Raw genomic sequence first — 22,605 nt, 5'->3', positions numbered from 1 at the left:
ACAAAACAATGAGCATTTACGTTTATGAGCGCCTCTTCAGCGCTGTTCTGCAACGTGAGTCAACCTGCTTCGTTGCCTAGTAAAGCCTGAATTATGGTTCGGCGTTAAATCGACGTAGAGCCTACGCCGTAGGGTACGCAGCGACGTGCACCGTACGGCTGCTCGCTGCGTACCCTACGCCGTAGGATCTGCATTGGTGTAACGCGGCACCATAAATCAGCCTTAACGATGCGAGTACCGCTGCTGAGAGCGCGGGCATATTATTATACATTATGGGATGTATAGAGTTTGTAGCCAGCCAACTATGGCGCCGGCCAAAAAAAGAAAAAATATCGCGGGCGACAGACAACATTATATAAAGAAATATTTCTGCCAAGTACGTGTGTTTGTGTTTGCATGTGACGCTGCAGGGAAGCATGAAGGAAAAAACCGCCCGACGACACACCATGCGTCCGCGGGGTCCTAGCGCCGGCACATGTAGAGCCAATGTTATTTTGTGTGTGTGTAATAAACAACTAGCACGTTTATATTTTGCATTTTGTTTTCTTACTGTACCGAAAATGAACCGAACCGTGACCTCCAAACCGAGGTACGTACCGAACCGCGATTTTTGTGTACCGTTACACCCCTACTAAACACTGTTCCCTTTTTATACTGTTCTCCTTGGCCTTTCTGGAATACCATACTATGCAGTTTAATATAATTTGACTAGGTACATAGGCCCAAAAGTTCAAATATGGTGTAAGAGGAAAAAAACAAATAAAAATGACCACCCTGCTTGGGCTACGTTGATTGGCCAAAGAATGTGCATCAGATGTTACTGCAGTGAACCTGCATTGTGTGCACTGGACCACAGAAAACAATAATTCAGATTAGGAGGAAATGTCGAGAGATTAAACCTTTGACCCCTAAGCCAACTTTACTGGTACTTCTATTCTCTTATCAACTGTTCCATGCTCAAGCATGGCACCACTCCTGGACTCCTGGTTTCAGGCATTATCGGAACAGGTGTGCTTTGGCACCGCATGGTTGCACAGGCATGGAGATGACGGCACGTACGCAACACCTGCATCATGTATAGGTGTATTTAAGAACATGACGTAGCAGCATACTAGAAAAAATTCAAAAATACAGAAGGCTGAATTTTAACCAACAAAGTCAGTAGATTTGCCATCATGTTTTATTTATTTATTTTATTTGTGTAAATGAATGGGCACTTAAACAGAGGTTCTTAACCTAGACTCAGACTTGAGTAATGGTAGTATGGGCCAGCAGAAGAGTCAGGATATTGGGTCAGACAAGTGTGAGCCTAATGTTTCTTTGCACCAGACTCAGCTGAGGAGTCTGTTGAGAACCAAATAATGGCAACTACTGTATGTATTATTTTAGAATAGCAATTGGAAACAACATCTTATTGTTAACGTTTTTGTTGGTTCAAACATTTAGCTTTTATATCCTGTAACTGGCAGTGGCTGCAGCTGTAAAAATAACATTGTTTCAAAATGTTCATTACAGCAATGCAACAAGAGCCCTTTCTACACAGTTCTTGTGCCATTTTGGCAGAAAAAGACGTTCTTGTTAAGCAGCCACTGTTCCACTTTGGTAATAGACACAGACCAAACGGGCAGCTCATCAGTGTGGGCTTACACAAAGGAATCTGGACTTGCAGAATGAGCTGAGTGACAAGAGCGTTGTGTTCTGCCGTGCTAACTCGCCCTCACGCGCAAGCACACACACACTTGCCAAAGCGACTCTGTGACAACCTTCATTGTGTGCTCTGAAGCTTATCAGCGGGGCATCGACTTCAAACCCCCATTCACCCTCTATATTTACTTACAGGATACCAATGGACAATAAAGGCAGTTAAACTTTGTTAAAAGGGTTTCTCTCTCCTTATATTCTCTCTGTGCTGGAGGTTTATGGTTCCTTTTTAGCACTGGACAGGGATTATAATTATTGACACAAGAAGACAAGTTCTTCTAGTATACACTTGAACCTTGGCTCATTTCTCTTGAAGCTGCTGGATAAGCTTACATACGTTTCTTCCTGATGGTGAATTTGGAAGAACATCTCTATTTACACAGTTTGAAATTCCAACTTTTATATTTATTTCTTGTCTTTCTTCAAAATTTGCCTTAACAGTATTGAAAATAATTAACTTTTTTACACTTTACCCAGACAGCAATCAAAGAAAGTAGAAAAAAACACATATTTTGAATACAAAGTTTGCATAATGAGGCACTCTTTATAAAGTTAAATAGGACTGATATTTTGATCATATCGCAATGAATACTTCTTCATCTATAAATAAGCATTGTACTCATGGCAGATCAAAGTCTTTGTTTATATCTTGCCAAACGTAAGTAATGCGGAGGGGCAGCTAAAATTAATTTAACTCTCATGATTGAAGCAAAGGGTCGATCTGTCCATCATGAAATGCATTCCCACTGCATAGAGCACAGCGGGAACAAAATCTCTATTTAAATATGTATATATAAATTAGACTTTAAAATAGAAAAAAAATTCAAGTAACTGTTTACTGACATTAAGGATGTGATTGGATCAGATGATGGTCTGTTAAGCTCTGTGAGTCCTCTGGTAACCAAGGCAACAGGTAGGTTAATGTTCTTATAACAATACAGCATTAATCTAAATCATGGGTGATCTTACTCCTCATGCGGCGCAACCACAAAATGAAGTTCTCTTGTATCGAGTGGAATACACATTTGACAGCTAATATTGCACATTGTCACAACAAACATGAAATCACCATTTCACGTCTGCCATGAGGTTTTTTGTGAAATATAAAGACTGTCAGAATGCTATGAAATGTGACTTCCATTCTTATCTTGATCAGCATGTATTATAATTAGCACCATCACTGGATGATAGATGTAATTTTATTCTACATCCACTGTACCATGTGATTAGTGCCTATTTGATTTTCAAAATGTACTTGATAACATGATGAATCAGTGAGTGTATTGTTTGCCCAGCTGAAGTTTTAACATCATTTAGTCTCTGAAATTGACTGTCTTGTATTTAACCTCCTACGCTTACTGGTTACAAAGCCAAGTTGACCATTAAGTCAATAAAAACACTTCAGCAACAACTGCTCTCTTGGCAGGATATTGACCGTGGAGTAATGACTGACTACCTTTGGAGAGTAAACTCTGTTTAAAACATTCTGAAACCTCACTCGGATCCAGTAATAGACATGCCGATCACTGAAGTGTGACAAAACCAGATACACAACCCTCCTGGTCTCGCTGGGACCTGTGAAAAGCTGCAGATTAGATTTTTGTTACATTTGTATGCTCCATCCTCACCACTTCCTCTCACCTTGGCTTGAGTGGATTTAACGTATATACTGGACCAAAAGAATCCTCAGTTGTACTAATATTGCACACTTTTATTGTATGATGTGCTTCGATTCTCCATGAATTTCAGAGCAGAAAGGGATTATGAAATTTTATTTGGTGTATCTTATTTTGTTTCTCCCATCTAATATAAGGTATAAAAAAGAAAATTAATGACTGGTGGGATAAGACTCAGCCTTCCTAGACCCTGAACAGCATGACGCTGATGCAACACAATAACGGATGAATTGAATAATGTTTCAGACTTGTAAGAAAAAAAAATATAGGAATCCTTTGGAGTTAATTGGTTTTCTGCAGTCATTTGCCATAAAACTTCCTCATGGACAAACACATTGCGCTTACAATGATGACTTTATTGAACACACCCATCAAACACAGTGGTTAAGTCGCTTTTATAATGCTGGATATTACACTAGTGCGCAGACATAATCTGGATGTAAACAGTGTAGATGACAGCAGTTGAGTATAAATTAATCAGCTTTGGCATTGACAGTTAAAGATTAAGACTTTTTCTTTGAAAACTGAATATAGGACTCAAGTCAGCAAGCACTCAGATCATTCCTTTGCAAGTAGATGTATTTGCTGACAGGCCACGGAATAAAGACACAACACACTAATTTCCGTCGTTCTGAATATGTCACCTTGTTCATGGTTCTGTTGTGCCACAAGTAGGGGGCGCTGTTTCAGTTATCAAGAGTTATTAATAATTGTCCTTCAACAATTATTAATAATTAATCAAGTAGATTATTTATCAAATTGAATTATTCAAAATGACTTAATTATTCAGGGCACGACCTGGGCTCTAACCAGGAAAATGATAACTTTAACAGCAGAATCAGTCTCAAAGTAGGGATCAGTCCACCAGAATAACAGTAAAGGCTATTATTTCTGCAGAATAATGTTGAAGGTAGTTACAAGTTTGGCACTAGCTCTGTCAAATCAGCCATTGTGACAAAATATGTGCAAAACAACACAAACAACTTCTCTCATTAAAATCAATCAGAATTTATTTACATTTAGGTGTCAAGCGGGTGGAAAAGCGACACCTTGAATAAATCCTGACGGCAAACTACATTAAAAACATAAAACAGGAACCATAAAGAAAAACAACAAGAATAAAACGTTAATTGCATAAGGAAAAGAAACCAAAACAGTAAACACGTGATATAAAACTTCCGATCATCTGTGTTTCAAAACGACTTGGCTGCACGTGGTATTTAAAGATCGTCACACCACGTGCAATCAGACAGGATGGCGATCAAGGTGTTTTAACCGTGATCAACTGGCGAAATGGCGCCACAAAATGAACAAACAACAGTAATATGCATACAGTAACATAACATCAAACACAAATTTATCTCTGAACCGTTCTAAATTAAACTGATTGCCCAAAACCATAACCTCACACATTCCGGGCTCCGGATCTGGGGGGACTGCGGGCTCTTTCAGGTGCTGATCATGTTTCTGCCGGGGTTTTTCAGTCAGAGTCTCTCGGTTTCTCTCTCCTTCTCCCTGAAACGAAAAGGGGGATCGGTGGAGCTCCGCCTTAGGCCGGGCCGTGCTTTTGCAAAGCGGCCATCTTAGGTGAAGCTTTAAAGCTGATTCCAGACTGAGGATTGAACCAGCTTTAAAGTTGAATTTCACCAAAACACAAATGTTCATAATAGGGCTGGGCGATATATCGAGTATACTCGAGATATCGCGGCTTCTACTCTGTGCGACGTACAAAATGACTATATCGTGAATATTTGAGTATACATTGTCACACATTTGCTTTTAGCCGCGGGCATTAAATTACAGGCTTTTCTCACTCTCTCGTCTCGTCTCTCCTTCTCAGAGAGATAAAACAAGCGCACCTAGTTACATACGTCAGTCACGTGCATCATCATACGCCCAGCAGAAAGGTAGCGGTAGCTGGTGTCGGCGTTGCTGTCCGGGACCGCTGGTGACTTCCACCTAACTTTCCCAAACTCGGCCTATTTGCGCTGTGAGTTCATCCGCGCGGTTGCTATGCGCGACGGACTCTTTTCAAAGCAAAAACTGGGACGGTTTAGTAAAGATGGGAAGGGATGTTTTCTCCTCGCGCGACGCGGACGGCTCTCCGGAGAGTAGAGGAGCCGGTCAGTGCGCACACGCATCTGCGCGCAGCCGAGCCTTTCTCTTCCAGAGCTGAGAAACGTCACCAAGTGTTGCTTATATGTGTCAACATGAAATCAATCACTATCATCGGAACAAAGTCAAACAAGACTATATGACGTCATAGCCTATTTCTAAAAGTAAGTGAAAGTGATGCAAAGTAAAGGAGGAGAGGATGAAACATTGCTGTCCCTACACCTACATTAGTCTGAATATAAAGGTGCTCTAAGGGGCCCCTCCTGCTCGAGAGCAGCTAATCCCAGGTAAAACCGGGACCAGAAGATGTTCTTAAATTACAATTTTTATGTTTGTACCACTCACTGCTTAGTAGCTGTTTAATAAATACAGTTTTGGTAAATTTGACTTAGTTGGTATTTCCCCCTTTTTGCATGAAAGTTTAAAATGAGCACATGTTAATGCCGTATGAACAAGAATGTTTTAATGTAGACATATAGAATCATCATACTGGTGTGATTGTATGCATCCAAGTGTTAATTCAAGGCTAAGGCAAAATATCGAGATATATATCGTGTATCGTGACATGGCTTAAAAATATCAAGATATTAATAAAAGGCCATATCGCCCAGCCCTAGTTCATAAACATTTATAAGGGTTCAGAGTTCACATGATCACATGACGGTAGCACAACAGTTCTGACTGGTCGTAGTGCTAACCAGCTGCATGCAAAGACAGTTTGATGAGCAACCGATAGTATTGCGCTTGAATGGAGAGACCCTGTGGGTCCTTTTTTAGATGTGCTTTTGGTTTATCAGGCTAACATGAGATGGCAAAAGCTTAAACATTTGCATAAAACTGAGCAAATATCTCTTGAAATGAGATTGAAACTAATATTTGAACATAAAAGAAAGTCTTTCATGCTGCTATAAAGTTCTGGGTGAGAAATGGAGTAGTAAAGTAACTGAAGAGCAACATGAGGCACCAAGCTAAAGTTTTAATGGGAAAAAAAGCTGAATATAAGGATACAAAGAAGACTCTGATGACCAAAATTACTACAATAAGCTGCCTGGTGCAATTATACATGTGTTATGTGTGTTTTCATATTTTGTAATCCATTAAAACTCAGTCTGTTACACTGCACACTGTAGTTGTTTATACCTGTGTGATATTCTGATGTATTGAGCCTCCTAATTTTAAATAATGGTATGAAACCAGGCTCTGGTTGCAGACGGTCTGCAAAGAAGTACAGTTATTATGATGATTATTTTTCTTTTTTTTTTCAACTCCCTTTCCTTTAGTGTTTAGTAATGGAAGGATGGAGGGTGGTTATCCCACCAAAATACAAAACACGAAGACAACCTCTTAAAGGGATTGTGACATGAAAAACACATTTTTCTTGATTTTTTGTGTTTTGTTGGGTGTCTTGACATCAATTACACCCAAAAAACAACGAACTTTTAACATTCAGTGTATTGTGTGCTTTCTGGGATTTTCCGCATAACTATGCAAAAACGGCGCATGTGGTTTGGTGGCGGGCCGTTACGTAACGGCCCGCTAAATCACCGCCCCCTCCACCCAGCTCCCTGCCTCCTCTCCTCTCCAGTGCACCATAAAGGCTGATTTATGGTTCCGCGTTACACCGACGCAGAGCCTACGGCGTAGGGTTACGCGGCGACGCGCACCATATGCTGAACCCTACGGCGTAGGCTCTGCGTCGATTTAACGCGGAACCATAAATGAGGCTTACACGGAGCAGTTTAGAGCCTCTTTTGTTCTAATCACCGGAGGAAAACTGCTAAGAAGACCCGCGGCCACTGACTGGACTTAAGATAAGGGGACAGTGCTGCTTGCATGCCTTTATTTTTATGATTGTTTGCTGTGGTTCGCCCTCCTGCTTTTCCGTGCATGCTTCGCCTGTCGCTCCCTCTCCGACGCCGCTGTGAGCGTATGGCTGGAGGAGGAGGAGGTTTGGAGGAGGAGCGGGGCAATGATTGACAGGAAAGGGAGAAAAGGAAGCATTTTTCACGGCGCAAAAAATCACTGTAATAAAAAGCCAGGAAAAGAGTACTAGATTGAAGTTTTTCTTGTTACACTCTTTTAGACACATTTGAGGGATGTTGGCCAAGACTTTTAATAGTGTTAAAAGCATGTTAAAAATGATGTCACAATACCTTTAAATGATGCATGGCACAGATACATGGTGGTGGTCACACGTGATGTGGTGAAATTACATGCTGGCAGAGGAGAAGCAAAGCAATTAGAAAAGAAAATTGTGTTTTTGTGTTATTTGTCGTTCTTTGTGGAGGACACACAGGCTGCAACTACATAAACCCACTTTTAGGTGTCGCAGGAGATATTGGCCGAGTCGAGTGAGACTATGTTTTTAGGTCGCAGAACACCTCCTTGTTTAAAGATATTGTTCATTTTGTTTACTTTTTTCTTTCTTTTTGTAAATGGTAATGGCTTACACTTATATAGTGCTTTCCAGCTGTACTCCTACAGCCCCAAAGCGCTTTACACTGTAGACATTCACCCACACACATTCACACACACCTGTTGTCGGCGGAGCTGCCATACATCGGCGCTGGCCTGACAACCGGGAGCAACCAGGGGACAAGACCCAAGGACACTTGGACACAGGAGGAACTAGGGATCGAACCACTGACCTTCAGGTTCATGGGCGAATGCTCTACCAACTGAGAAACCTTCCCTATTTTTGTGGGTTAGATATACAGTAGACATGTTGTCCCTACTTTCATTTTCAGTTTTTGACATCATGTGTTTAAAAGTAAGACTAATCTTGTGTTTTTCTGTGAAAACCAGTCTGGTCAGGTGCATCCGTAACATTGCAACTCACTGCATGCTAAGGGAGGTCTAAAAAATGGCCCACTAGGATTTGATTAGACGCTCTTCAAAAATAGTTTTGCAACAAAGTTACCGCAAAACACATTGTGCTTTTTTTAAGGTGATAACGCTGCAAAAGCCTCTTAGAAACAATGCAGCACAAGAAATGATCATTGCACACACATTTACAGTGACCCTGCGATTTACAGTTTACCTTTCCTGTGATTTCATATCTCAGATCTAGCCTTCTGCACATGACTATATAGCACATCAAAGAAGGAGACTTGATATATTCATTGGAAGACAGATAGGCAATTGCATTTTAAAAGGGCAGCAACAATTTCAAGATGAAAGCACGGCCCTATCCTTGGTCTCATTTACCAAGCTGGTATGGATTGGACAGGGAGAGTTATTAGCCCTTCTATTATAATTTAGTCTCCTCTTAAATCTTGTTACTTCACTGTCACCCTCAGACAAAAAGACTTTTGTCTATGCTATGTTATAAAGTATTATTCTCAATCTAATGATATCAGAACGATTACCTTTATATCACAATGTGTACTGTGGGCACTTCATAATATGCTTTAATTTTATAGAGACCTCTGTTTTGTTTTCTTTGTCTTTTTTAAATTCGTCCTCCTTAGTAATTCATTGAGCGAAGGACAATGATTCTGTAATTTTATCACAGACAAACCTTTTTAACCTTTTAACCTCATTTTTATGGCAAACAGCTTATTCAGCACAGATGGTAGATCACAAAGTGTTAGTAGTTTTTAATACGCCGACAGTTTAGGGAGCACAAGTTTAACAAGATCATGTGTTTTTTTTGTTGTTTTTTTTTTTTAAACCACAACCAGTTGGCCTCTGGGAAAATTAGAATAGCCAGATTAATATAAATAAATAAATGACAGTATCAAGGCTGATACATCCTTTTGAAGCTTTGATGCTGCAGTGGACCAACTGAGTGATATGACTTGACAGGGTCCCAAATTAATAAATAAATAAATAGATACAATTTCTTTAAAAAAAGCATCATTGTCTCTTTGAATGAAAATGGTTTACATGGCTCAACCATGTTTAAGGAATGATTTGTGCAACTGAAGGTCATCTGTGCTCAAGCATGTTTTGTTGGTCTCTCTCTCTCTCTCTCTCTCTCTCTCTCTCTCTCTCTCTCTCTCTCTCTCTCTCTCTCTCTCTACAGAGTCAAGCTGAAAGAAGGAGTGACGTTTCTCGGTGCTCGACCCAGCAACCCCGCTCAGTGGATGGTTAGCCAGGATGTGAGGAGTGAAGGCCATCGAGTGGTGACCTTCCACTGCCACAGAAAGGAGTCCACCAATGATCAGCAAAGGTCAGTGTACAGTTGATATGAACTTCAGAGAAATAACATTTTGGATGATTGGTTCATTAACGAGTTTTCAAGTTAGTTCATCTGAAAAAAACCTATTAGTGGGAGTCAATAAATTCCAGGTTGGGATATGTTTTAAAACATTATTTTGCAGAATGTTTGATCCTGAGATCAGTTGTCCCTTTGTGTAGGGCACACATCACGTTTGTACCTATTGTAAAATTGCTCTATAAGGCTTAGAGAGCCAAAGTCCTAAAATGTTTTTGGTTTTCAGTTTCAAAAGTGCTGTCACTCTCATATTTTGCTAGAGACCTACAAGAGCTGGAATATACAGTGCAAATGCTTATCTAAGCAATGTTCCCTCTGCTGAAATGAAACACTTGACTTGACATCCCTTTTGGGAGCAAATAAGTCAACTTTTGCAGTATCTCAATTTTTCTCTTGCTCTGAGGCTCTTGGCATCTTGTCTCGCTCTTACTCTCATTTTTTATTTGCATACTTATTTTCTCCACTGCCAAGCGTCAGAGCTGATTTGGCCATTTCCAATCTGTATTTACGTCTTCAAACTAATCTGGCAGATAGGGAAGTGATTTCCAGCACGAGGGAAAGGTTGTTGCATTAATTAAGTGTTGATCGAAGGCCTTTGTGTTTTTTAATGGTTTTTCTCTCTTGGATCAGGAAGTGGTTTTAGTAAATCAAACTTTCGAGTGACAGGTGTAATTTTATGCATTAGACAGATTTAGGGCTGGGAAAAGCTGACGTAGTTACTTTTTAGCTCTCACTCCACTTAGCGGGTTGTAACCAATTTCTTTAAGAAAACAAGACACTTGGCATTGCAACTGCATCTTTATTGATATTTTTGTCCAAAAAGTCTTACAGCAAATTAAACATAAACAGCGGCATGCATCTTTAACCAACTGAGGCTGTGACCATGCCAGTTCTAGCTAAGGAAAATAACATTACACCAAATTGTTTGTTCAGTTAAATCCCCTGTGTTGTGCCACACAGAGGGGGCGCTGTTTCAGTTATCAAGAGTTATTAATAATTGTCCTTCAACAATTATTAATAATTAATAAAGTAGATTATTTATCAAATTGAATTGTCAAAATGACTTAATCAAAACGGGGCACCACCTGGTCTCACCAGGAAAATGATAACTGAAAAAGCGACACCTTGGATAAATTCCGATGGCTCACTACATAGAAAAACACAAAACACTAACTATAAAGAAAAATGAGAATAAAACGTTAACTACATTAAGGGAAAAAAACTATAAATCCTGTGTTGCAAATCTCCCGATGATCCACGTGTGTCTCAAAACAACGTTGCTTCACGTGGGCCCGACCAAGATGGCGGCGCCCCCGCCAGCGTGTTATGCAGTAATATGCATACAAAGTTACATTAAACACAATTTAACTTTAAATCTAAATTAACTGACTGCCCAAAACCAGAATCTCACGCCTCCTTTGCTCCGGGTCTGGAGGGGCTGCAAGCTTTTCAGGTCCCGATTCACGTTTCTGCCGGGGTTTTTCAGTCCGAGATGGCCTCTCGGTCCTCTCTGCTTCCAACTCTGGAATGAAAAGGACAGTTGATGCAGCGCGCCTTGAGCCGGCTCTTTCGGCTCGCTGCGCACGGGGGCCGGTTCCGTCCGTTGGAACATGCGGTTCGTCCCGTTTGGGTCGCCGGGCGCGTGGGCTTCACGGGTCCAAGTGGGCTGGAGCCTCTGCGGCTGATTCTGGCTCACGCTGGCGGTCGTCCACGGTTCCTGGTGCAAGACAGGACTCGGAACGAAACAGGTCAAAGAGACAGGGTAGTCAGAGTATGCCGCGCTCTGATATCGGATCTTACACTCGGCCGGTCAATCCTGGTCCCGAAGCCCCCCCCCCCATCCCAGCTCTCAGGAAAAATGGGGAGACGTGGTCTCAGATGCGCTGGTAGGCAGGCCCGCTGGGCTGGAGAAGAGAAAGCGAGCTGAGGGGAAGAGCAGAGTTCCGTCCGACTCAGTGACTCAGTGAGTCAGCTTTAAAGTCGAATTTCACATAACAAACATGCAACAAAAGAGAAAAAAGGGGGGCCGGCACAAGAAACTACAGGAACGTTGGACAAAAACGATAGCTATGAGATATTTATAATAAATAAAAATGGTAATGGAGAAGAGAGGAAGGGGAAAGGAGAGGAGAAGAAGGGTGAGAGGCACCGCCCAGCGGATCATGTCGGTGCCCCCCTGCAGCATAGGCCTATAGCAGCATATCTACCGCAAAGCTATATTTGAGTTTACTATTATAGTCTTGTTCTATAGCTGCAACTATGCCTACTGACTCTAACACACTAGAGTTTACACTACCTAGAGATTTACCAACACCAGCTAGAGGTTTACTAAACACTAACTATAGGCTTTACTAAACAGAAAGGTTTTAAGTTTAGTTTTAAAGGTGGAGGTGTTGGATATTTGACAGACATTCACTACTTGTCCGCCATGGTCTCCTTTAGGGACGATCAACAAACAACCAACTGCTGAAATATTGTAGGTTTTTCTTCTCAACAGCTTACATACGGTCTATATACCAAGCCACTGTGAACCCAAGCTGAATAGCTGCGCTAAAGGAGTAACTGTTCACTTTTTTGAATATTCTTTTCATTGGGGAGAAATGTTTCTTATTCGTTTTGGGTTCTTTTTTAATACTTTTATGACCTTGTGACTCAGACATTTCTAATTTATGCCAAATGTTCTATTCAAATAGAAATATAAAACCCACTCTTTATTGCATTTTGAGGCTTTTTATAGTTTATATAAATGTTTATTTTGAAGAAAATAAGTGCTGGCATTCATTTTATTGGGCTTTTGTTAATATTCTGTGGGAATTTGTACGACAATTCTGGTAAATAGAAACAAAGGGGAGGCCGGGGGCAGCAGAAACTCTGGTCTGCATGTAGGGGATCTGCACTATAAAGTCATTTTAATCTGTTCACAGGGAAAGTAAGATGTTTACATAATAATTGAACCCAGGATTGATGAAAGTATAACGTTGAATTAAAGGGACAAAAAGACCTACACCAACAGTGTTTCAAACATGGTTTATGGCTTCGGTTTTCGCTTCACCATTGAAGCTTTTATTGTTCTTTCATGTCAGACAGATGAGGAGGAGATGCATCAAAGAGAAGAGAGAGAGAGAGAGAAGAAGCAGAAGCACAAAGTTGCATTAACCCTTTCATGCACAAAGCTATAAAAATGAAAGGAAAAAACAGTAAAACTGCCTCACATTATTTTAACTCTGATCTTACACAAAAGGCAAATAGAAGATTTCAAATTTCATAACATTTTTCTCACAATTTTTGGTAGCTTGCCCTTTCATTTAATGAGACATAATGTAGGACCGTTTTTTATTCATTAATAACTTTGAACATTCTGGTAAAATATATAAATCTGTCCAATTATTTTGTTGATTTTGTCCCTATATACATGTACACTCACTGGCCACTTTATTAGGTGCACCTTGCTAGAACCGGGTTGGACCCCCTTTTGCCTTCAAAACTGCCTGAATCCTTCGTGGCATTGTGTAGATTCAACAAGGTACTGGACACATTCCTCAGAAAGTTTGGTCCATGTTGACATGGTAGCATCACGCAGTTGCTGCAGATTTGTCGGCTGCACGTCCATGATGCGAATCTCCCGTTCCACCACATCCCAAAGTTGTTCTATTGGATTGAGATCTGGTGACTGTGGAGGCCATTTGAGTAGTGAACTCATTGTCATGTTCAACAAACCAGTCTGAGATGATTCATGCTTTATGACATGGTGCGTTATCCTGCTGGAAGTAGCATCAGAAAATGGGTACACTGTGGTCATAAAGGGATAGACATGGTCAACAACAATACTCAGGTAGGCCGTGGCGTTGACACGATGCTCAATTGGTACTACTGGGCCCAAAGTGTGCCAGGAAAGGCAGGATGGATCCATGCTTTCATGTTGTTGACGCCAAATTCTGACCCTACCATCTGAATGTCGTAGCAGAAATCGAGGCTCATTAGACCAGGCAACGTTTTTCCAATTTTCTGTTGTCCAATTTTGGTGAGCCTGTGTGAATTGTAGCCTCAGTTTCCTGTTCTTACCTGACAGGAGTGGCAGCTGGTGTGGTCTTCTGCTGCTGTAGCCCATCCGCCTCAAGGTTTAACGTGTTGTGCATTCAGAGATTCTCTTCTGCACACCTCTGTTGTAATGAGTGGTTATTTGAGTTAACGTTGCCTTTCTATCAGCTCAAACTAGTCTGGCCATTCTCCTCTGACCTCTGGTATCAACAAGGCATTAGTGCCCACAGAACTGCAGCTCACTGGGTATTTTTTTCTTTTTCGGACCACTCTCTGTAAACCCTAGAGATGTAAACCCTTTCTTCCCATTCTGATGCTTGTTTGAACTGCAGCAGATCGTCTTCACCATGTCTACATGCCTAAATGCAGAGAGTTGCTGCCATGTGATTGGCTGATTAGAGATTTGCATTAACGGGCAGTTGGACAGGTGTACCTTATAAAGTGGTCGGTGAGTGTATGTAGAAATGCAGAAAAAGGAAGTCAATTTTTTTTTCTCCCAGTGGACCCCAAATCTCCATTCTGAGTTTCCCCCCATTTTCAAACCAAAGTTAAACCCATGATAATGTCATATGCATACATGAATAATTAAGAGAACAGAAGGAAGGAAGGTGTCCAGTGCTTCATGGGTGGCATTCAGGTCCAAAGACATCTTCAGTCTTATCCGAATTAAGTAGCAGGAAATTAAAAGATTTCCAGGCCATTTTGTCTTCAAGACTCGTGGTTTAACTAGTTATTTTCATAAAATTGTGAGTGTGAGCTTACGTTTGACTGTCTTGTTGTCTTTGTAGCTTTGTGATTGACTAGTGACCTACCCATTGCCTCCATACCCCTGTTACCCTGAACAGGACTGAAGCTGGTATAAAAAAAATGAAAAACTTTCTCTCAGGAGTAGCAGAAACCTAAGTAATGTCATCCAAACAATTGTTGAGCAGGCATAATCCTGGGGCACTCAACACAGCAACTTCTGCGTTATCTGCACTGAAAGAAAGATAATTAAAAGTCAAGTAGACCTTTTTGTCTTCAAGACATGCTTGTGGTCCAACTAGATAATTGCATATGACTTCACAAATAAGTATAGCTGGACATAATTAGCATAAATATTGATATTTATAGCATGTTACCTAGCAACATTATCAAAGGGAGGCCTTTAAAAATTGGAAAGTATCTTCACAGAACAGAACAATGTGACAATAAAAGAAGGTTCCTTGTTCATGCGATCATGGACCCCTGTGACACTGAACAGGATGAATGAAGAAAAGAAAATGGACAATGATTGCAGCATCTGCTATAATAAACGTTTTCTCTGATGCTTTGAAGTTGATTAATGCAAACTTTAAAGCTTGTGAGAAGATGGACAGATAAGAAGGGATTATGAGGAAATACTATTAGTTATTCATTTTCTATGCCATAGGTCAAAATAAGATCAAGGGTGTGATGATGGGTGTGACTTCGTCTTTGCACATTTTTTAATTCAAGTCTAATATTGCCTACCATAGAATTAAAAGTTTCAACGTTTCGGACATCTATGTATATGTCTATGTAGGCAACTACTAGCAGGTTAATAGGCCCCGACTAGTCTATACTTATGGGACTAAAGTGTGCTGATAACACCTCATTCAATGGGCTGATAACAGTCAAACCGGCGGCACCTGATCGGGGCACTTGTCACGTGTTCAGGATCCCGACTCGTCACTCTATGACGTAGAGGGGACGACCAGAGGGAATTCCCTGTGTCAAACGTTCCCTGGTTCAAAAGCCATTAAAAATTGTTTTCTGTTTTGACGACGCTCTGGTTAAGGTCTGGTTAGGTTAAGAATTTTACCACTTTCCGTGCTGGTACCACGGAAAATATTGGTAAGAGGTCGTGAGCATTTCACGGATTGTTGTGAGATCAGCTTGGTATAACGACTAGGCGTAAGATTTAATACGTTTATTACTTCTTACTACTCCTTTTCGAGCAGGACACTGAACGCATTTTGTATTTCTATTTATTAATTCTCATTTACTTTGTTTACCAAGGTACACTTATTATTTAGTGATCATTATTGTTCTTTTTATGTTGGTATTTTAATGTTTTGCTGTTTTATTTATTTATTTTTAAATTTTTTTATGCTTGTGTTTGAAATAAAGAAATCAATCAATCTATATATTCAGGTCCTTCACTCTGTTCATGTCATTTGTCCTCAATAGATAAACATTTCTGGATGATGAGGAAGATAAAACCTTTTTTGAGAATTCAAACAGAAACTCATATAAATACCAGATGAATGATTCCCCACAAAAGCAAATGAGTTCTTGTGATAAAAAGGCAGACACTCAAAACATCAATAATGAAACAAGGGCAGATTAGTAGACTATAGTGGCGGTTAGACAACAATACAGCAACTTGTCCTGTGACTTTGTCCTACCCATATTTATTGGTTTGTGTCTGATATTTTAACTTATTTCCATGCAAAGGTGCAACTTTAACTGACTTTTAAAACCGTTTCAGACTTGATTTGCCCAGGGAGCTTAAAGTAGCCTTGCAGCCACTTCTCAGAGCACCCATTCACTTGTATAATAAGTTCTGACAGCTCAGTCGTATAAATAGAAATGTTTTTGTTGTCTGAAAAATATGAACTGGAATGCAAAATATGAAGCTCAGTTTCATTATATTTCCACCTGTCTCCTCTATTTATTCACGTTAGAATAATGGTCAGAATATATTTAGTCATGGGTTTCATGAGTAAATGAGACTTTGAATGCGAGCTGAAAATGAGTTCCACTGAGATTTGTTTTTTGACATAATTTTTAAATGTATTATTTAGTTTGTTTTGTGTAATCATCAGGAAACATGATTATATGAAATGTATTCAGGGTCTCTTTGGAGGCTGCTCTCTTAATATGTATATATACAGTAATAAATAAGGTAAACATGAGGATGTTCTTGGAATAACAATTACTTTTAAAGTCAATGTGTCAATATGTCCATGTCAAACTGTTGACCTTAAACGATAGTATTCCCGTGGATCTAATAGACAGTTTGTGCATGTGTCTTAGATGAGCTTCTGCATTTTGAGCAATCAGAAAACAGCGTGAATGAGCAGGGACACTGTTCCGCTCGTTCCTCCTGCTCTCCAGTAAAATTATTGTTTTACTAATTTACTGAGTGAAGAAGCTCGACAAGAGTCTAAACCTTGCTCTTTGAGCCTGTATGTGGAACTGTTCCTATGTGGAACTGTTCCTAATTCCCATACCTGTCAAAGTCACTTCACATAGAAGACCAGAGATGCCCCATGATTGATAGATAATACACAAGGCCCCATTTCTTTCTTTCATCCCCTCTTCCATCCCAGTCGTTCCAATGCAGTTCTTATAGAAGGAGATTAGACATAGGTATTGCATCTGTTGAGCTGTCACTCAGAGTACTTTCTTCTCCAAGCTTTTGAGAATAGAAAAATGATGACGTGTTTGAACATTATACTGTTGGTAGGTCAAGTGTGGAAGCAGTTTGCATTTGATTTTTTCCTCTTTTTTTTTTAAACAGAAGGGTATCACATATTTATCAATTTATTCCAAGATGATTTCTATGATAGGAGTCAACGATTCCTTTCATTCACACAAGCAATTACATGCAGTTATCCATGAAGGTACTGTACTATCTCTTTGTCGAGAAACCACCTATATCTGTGGATATCGGGTAAGTTATTATTGTTCTGTGCCAATATAGAAAGGCGACTGCTGGATGGAGTCCTTGAAGCAGGCTGTAGATTTACCCAACTCATAAATTCAGAGCAATGTTGACTCTAGTTCCTATGTCTCTTTTGGGTTGAATAATGCTGTTTATTCAAGGGGCGATGGTCTGGAAGATCGGCTCCATACGGACTGCACAACAGGGACTCATAAGGCCTAACATGCAGCCCTCCAGAAAACAGAGCAATTTGGATTGTAGGAGACATGAGGAAATGTACCCTCTGATGAGACTGCCATTGCACCTCTATGCCTTCACACGCCATGTCAATAGCATTCGTCTGTGTTAAAGTTAAACATTTCATATATTTCAGCACATCAGCTACATTACGGCTGGATCACCAGCACCACCACTGGACATTGGCCTGTGAACTGAACTTAAATCTGCGTGTGTGTGCGTGTATTCCCTGACCGTAGCCCAACCGTGCTGCTCACATGAGAGCACATCATTATTGATAGTTCAGGTGCAATCTGTACACCGGTTCAGTTAGTCACTTTGAGCTGCTCAGCCTCGCCAGCTGAGGTGCTCCTTTCTGCCCGTTCACAGCTGACGCTCCGACTTCTTGCGACTCTCTGTGAAAGAGATTGCTTGCAATCAGCCGTCAACTGTTTATCAACGTCTGCTTCGCAGCTGAGCAGAGTTCGAGATTTTGCTTGTATTCATCAGAAAAAGTGAATTTTAAAATGATCCATCATTCAGCTCACGCTATTTTTCTGCATTAACATCCTGGAAATGTGTCCTCCCTCCTGCAGAAATACAAATTGTCCTCTCATACCGTCACATTCCACGACTGACAGCATCGTGCATAATAAAAGCAAAAGTTAAAAGGACATGTTTTCATGCAAAGCCTCAATAGTATGAGGCAAAAGCGATTTTGACCTGAAATTATTTAGTGGAATTCACCCAGATGGAAATATCAGGGAACAGCGAGTGTCACTTCATTCTAATTTAGGGAAGGAAATTCACTGAGCACACAATTGTGAGCTAAAAGCCATCCAAGATGTTGTCATACTACATTCACTAAGGCTTCATTGCTTAATGGGCCTCATTGCTGTGCCTTTTAGTGCTGAGCTCAATAGTTTAAAAGCATTTTTCTTTTATTAATCAACATTTCAAAACCAAAACAAGAAAGAAAGACTAAAAAATGAATGGTGTCTCTTCTTACGTGTGACCTGAAACAAGAAGCCTCTTTTTTCTTTCTTTTTTGTTGCAAAATTAATCTTTTTTGTTTCAGTTAAATTGTGCTAAAGCTGCCAGTTAATTGCCATTCTATGTATACTTAAGAAACTGTAGGAAATACAATAAAACAAGGAAAGTATTATTTCCCTTTTGTGTCCAGATAACATCCTGTTCTTGTATGAACAAATATACTGTACACATTATGTACCTACTGTAGTCTGGAATTATGACCCTTCGTTTTCTGTAAGTGCCAATTATTGTTAAACCGTATAATTTGAAATTGACCACGGCTGTGTTTCCTGGATAGATACAGAAACTAAAGTAGTGCGCTCAAAGAAATCAAAATGGGTCCTTATAGTAAGGGAAAAAATGTTTATGTGAAGTACACATAATATTGGCTGAAATGCACTCTGGTAGATTGAAAAGTTCACTTTGTCACAATTAAACGTGAACCTGTTCAAAACAAAAGCCGTCCTGCTTCCTCAGCATGTCATATTCCATAAGTGAAGGGCTCAGTAAAAGTGCAAAGTCTGGGCCTTGGTAGTTCATTAAGACCGTCTGGGCGCAGATGGATCTCCCTTGTGGGGCACCACTTCATTAATCCCCCCCACACTACACCAACCCAGGGACAGCAGGCAGTCCACTCATTACAGCCACTCCACAAAAGAGACAGTACAACTGGGCGAAAGGGTTGGTGGGGAGGATTTATATATTTAAATCTCTTTTTTAATCTTTCTAACTACAGCTGGTCTCAATGTGCCTTGCTTTACGTTGCCAGAATCATATCAGCATAGAGTTTAAATGAATATAATTAAATCAGCCGTATTCATTTGTGTCCATGACTTTTCCATTCAAGCAGGCTTGTAAGATTTCCTCAGTGTAAATATTTCCCAGAGGAAATGAAATGATACAGCTGCATGGTAACTGATGAGATTCAGCAGGGAGCTCACAATTTATTTCAATTTCAGAGTTGAAAAAATCTTTAAGAATAAAATTTTTGTTAGCTTTTGGTGTGTCTAGTTGCGCTGGAATGAAACAAAAGGACTCCCGATGGCTTTTGTAGTCCTGCTCTCAGCCTCTTGCAAAGGATTTATCAAATATGTATGTGTCACTTCGTCTTTGATATATTGGGGCCTCAGAATGACTTGCATCTATATGCACCGAGTCAGAAAGATATGAAAAACAGTCACTTTAAGGAAGAAAAATATTGTGACAATAATCAACAGATCTGTGATTTCTAATTGGCTTGGATTTGACACAGCGTGCTCAAACCACTTGATTTTTGCATGAATCAAGTTTTGCTTGTGCTCAGCAGTCCTGAAAATGAGCCCCATGCTGTGGCCCTTAATGCTGCATAATGTTGCATAAATCAAAGCTGAAATGAAATGGCCCTATTGCATTAAGGGCACACAGGAACGGAAACTTGACGGTCTTAGTGCTAACACTCTTAATAATGAATCAGCCTAATTCCCAGCGGCCTCCATTTACCGTAAAAATACTCTCAGTGGAGCCTCATTGGCACCATTTACCAACAAACAACTGTCTACGCTGTTTTAAAAAAATAATACTTTTATGAATAGAAATTATGTTAGATCAATACCCATTTGCGACATCCTGGATGTGTAACACCCTTCATATTGATGCTAATGTTTTTACCAAGATTGAAGGAGGCGGAGGAGTGTTATTAGGTGCTGTAACTTCAGGCTGATGAGAAAGGATCGACCAAATTGCTTGTAATATAAAAAATGTGATTTGGTTTCCTTTATGAGGACAGGCGCAGAGATGTGGCATATTCTGTGTTGCCCAGGACAGGCAGCTGATTACAGTAGTCAGCCCAGATTACATCTGACTCTTCGGCTGCTGCGATGTTCCATTGCCAGGGAAACAAATGAATAAAAGTATGCCTCAATGCAGCTCGCTGCACTTTTTCCCAGTTCACCACTCGCATCGTAATAACATTCAGTGGACAGGATTTAAACCATGCTACGTGCATCCGAACCAATTGGCCGTGAAGTTAATAGAACATATGCATGACACTGGTTTTACAACGTAACTTGAAACATTTTTTTACACTGACATCAAGAAAGATGTTGGTTTGCACAGAGGGTCAGATTACACCATCAGCACCATGTGGTCGATAGTTGATATGCTGGTGAGAGATGGATTAAGGTTTACATGTGTAGCAGAGAGTTGTGTGTTTTAGATTTATAAAGGTTTATGGATAAGTATCCTGCTCTTAAAGGATAATCCCCCAGAGGATTAGAGTCTGGCCACCAGTAGTTAGAGTTTTGCATTTACCTTTTTTTTTTTTTTTCTTATTTATGAAGAATAATATTGTGCTGAAAAAAACTACGTATTTAAGATGACAGGAAAAAGTTAAGCAAATCTACAGAGTATAGTTTTATTTTTCTGTTTTACGTGTACAACATATATTTGCTCTTTGAAATGCATAATTTTCATTCTTTCTGACACAATGGATCAATCCGACAACCTGTGTATAATTGTTGCTAGGCAACAGATGATATAGCTAGAGCAGAAAGAAGAGGGGTTGCAATATGGCCATCACATCAAAGTAGTTATAAGTATGTTGTTGGGTCACAACAATGTTTTTAAAATAATGATAATCAGGGGTTAAGCAGTGCAGTTCTGGGCAAACAGCTATTATGTCCTGTGATATGATCATGTCATAAAGGAGTCGGCTTAAAAAACACACAGATTAAAGTAAAAACATGCAGTTTATGGAATTTGTTGGTGATAGTACAATAAAGATTTAAAAATAAGAGCTAAAGCTCTTGAATTTGTGTCAGTCTTCTTTCCAGGCATGTTTGTAATTAGCAAAAATAATACCGACACACGCTATCAGTTACATCCTGTTGGTTGTCTACCCTTTATTTAGATTTCAGTCTGTTGACAGAGCAGATCCATCATTTATCTTCTTCTCTTTCTTCTTCGTGCCTTTAGCTAGGTAAAGTGATCACCAGTAGGCAAGCTGGGCGTTGGTGATATTATCACGAAAATAAACGTAAGAAGTTTTACCTACTGCAAACATTTCTGTGCGGGCAAACAGTTGAGGTGAAATCAGACCGATGTTTAAATCAAAATTGCTGCTGTTGCTGTTGCCGCACTTGCTGCAGGTGGTACTCAGGCAGAGAGGAGAATTAGTTGAGGTGTAAACATGCACTTGTCTGCAGGTCTTTTGACAAACATACTGGAGTTGCTTTCTCTGCGACTGTAATTACATCTTTATAGCATCAGTGGGGACTCTTGGGTGCAGTGAAATGTGGTGTACCTCATTCAACCGACACCATGTGAGAATGAACTACACATCTTTAATTTTTCCATTCAAATTCAATTCTAAAGACCTTCCTCACCAAAAATATCTATCTGAACAGGAAGAAGAAACTTCTGCCCATGCTCTTGCTTCAATTAACCTCAGTTTAGCTTGACCTTCAAAATGATTGGCTTATATTCTGAAATTTATTGCATTTAAAGAAATGTCTGCCCTTGCACCCAGACTGTCTCATTTCTTTAACCCGTACAAGAGAAATATTCAAATGATCCTATTAAGAAACCCTTGGCTGTTAAGAAAGACACAGAGGCAGTATCTTGGAAGAAGAAAAAAAATACAAAAGATAGAGACACCACCAGCACAAAGAAAGGGGCATTGAAGAACTTAAATAAATTGGCAGCCCTGCTTTCATTCAGAGGTTCAGTCAAAACCAAAAACAAATAGGAAAGGTGCCCGTCACATCTCCTCATCTGCACTACACGTTCATCCATGCTAACACTGAAAAGCAATCTTTTGCTGTCCTTCATTATCACCCCCGGCCTAACAAGTTGAAAGCAAAACTGTCCAGCTGAAAACACGCGGGGGGGAATGGGGTGCCACAAGAGGCTCTCCTCGCTTGCCGCTCTGTGCCTGTTAAGCAGGCCTGAACGACCCTGAC

The 22,605-nt window shown here is 40.1% G+C and overlaps 1 protein-coding gene across 1 annotated transcript in view; it reads left to right on the top strand.

The window, feature by feature from the left end:
* si:dkeyp-14d3.1 (transmembrane protein 132C) overlaps positions 1-22,605 on the top strand; it is a 206,683-nt gene that overhangs the window by 89,690 nt on the left and 94,388 nt on the right. Inside the window, exon 3 of the mRNA XM_061730761.1 lies at positions 9,520-9,666. Coding sequence (XP_061586745.1) covers positions 9,520-9,666 — 147 coding nt within the window. The remainder of the gene's footprint in view (positions 1-9,519; positions 9,667-22,605) is intronic.

This window comes from Cololabis saira, chromosome 9 (assembly GCF_033807715.1).
Source record: "Cololabis saira isolate AMF1-May2022 chromosome 9, fColSai1.1, whole genome shotgun sequence".
NCBI classification, from domain to species: Eukaryota; Metazoa; Chordata; class Actinopteri; order Beloniformes; family Belonidae; genus Cololabis; species Cololabis saira.
This window is presented reverse-complemented; position numbering and strand designations above follow the sequence as displayed.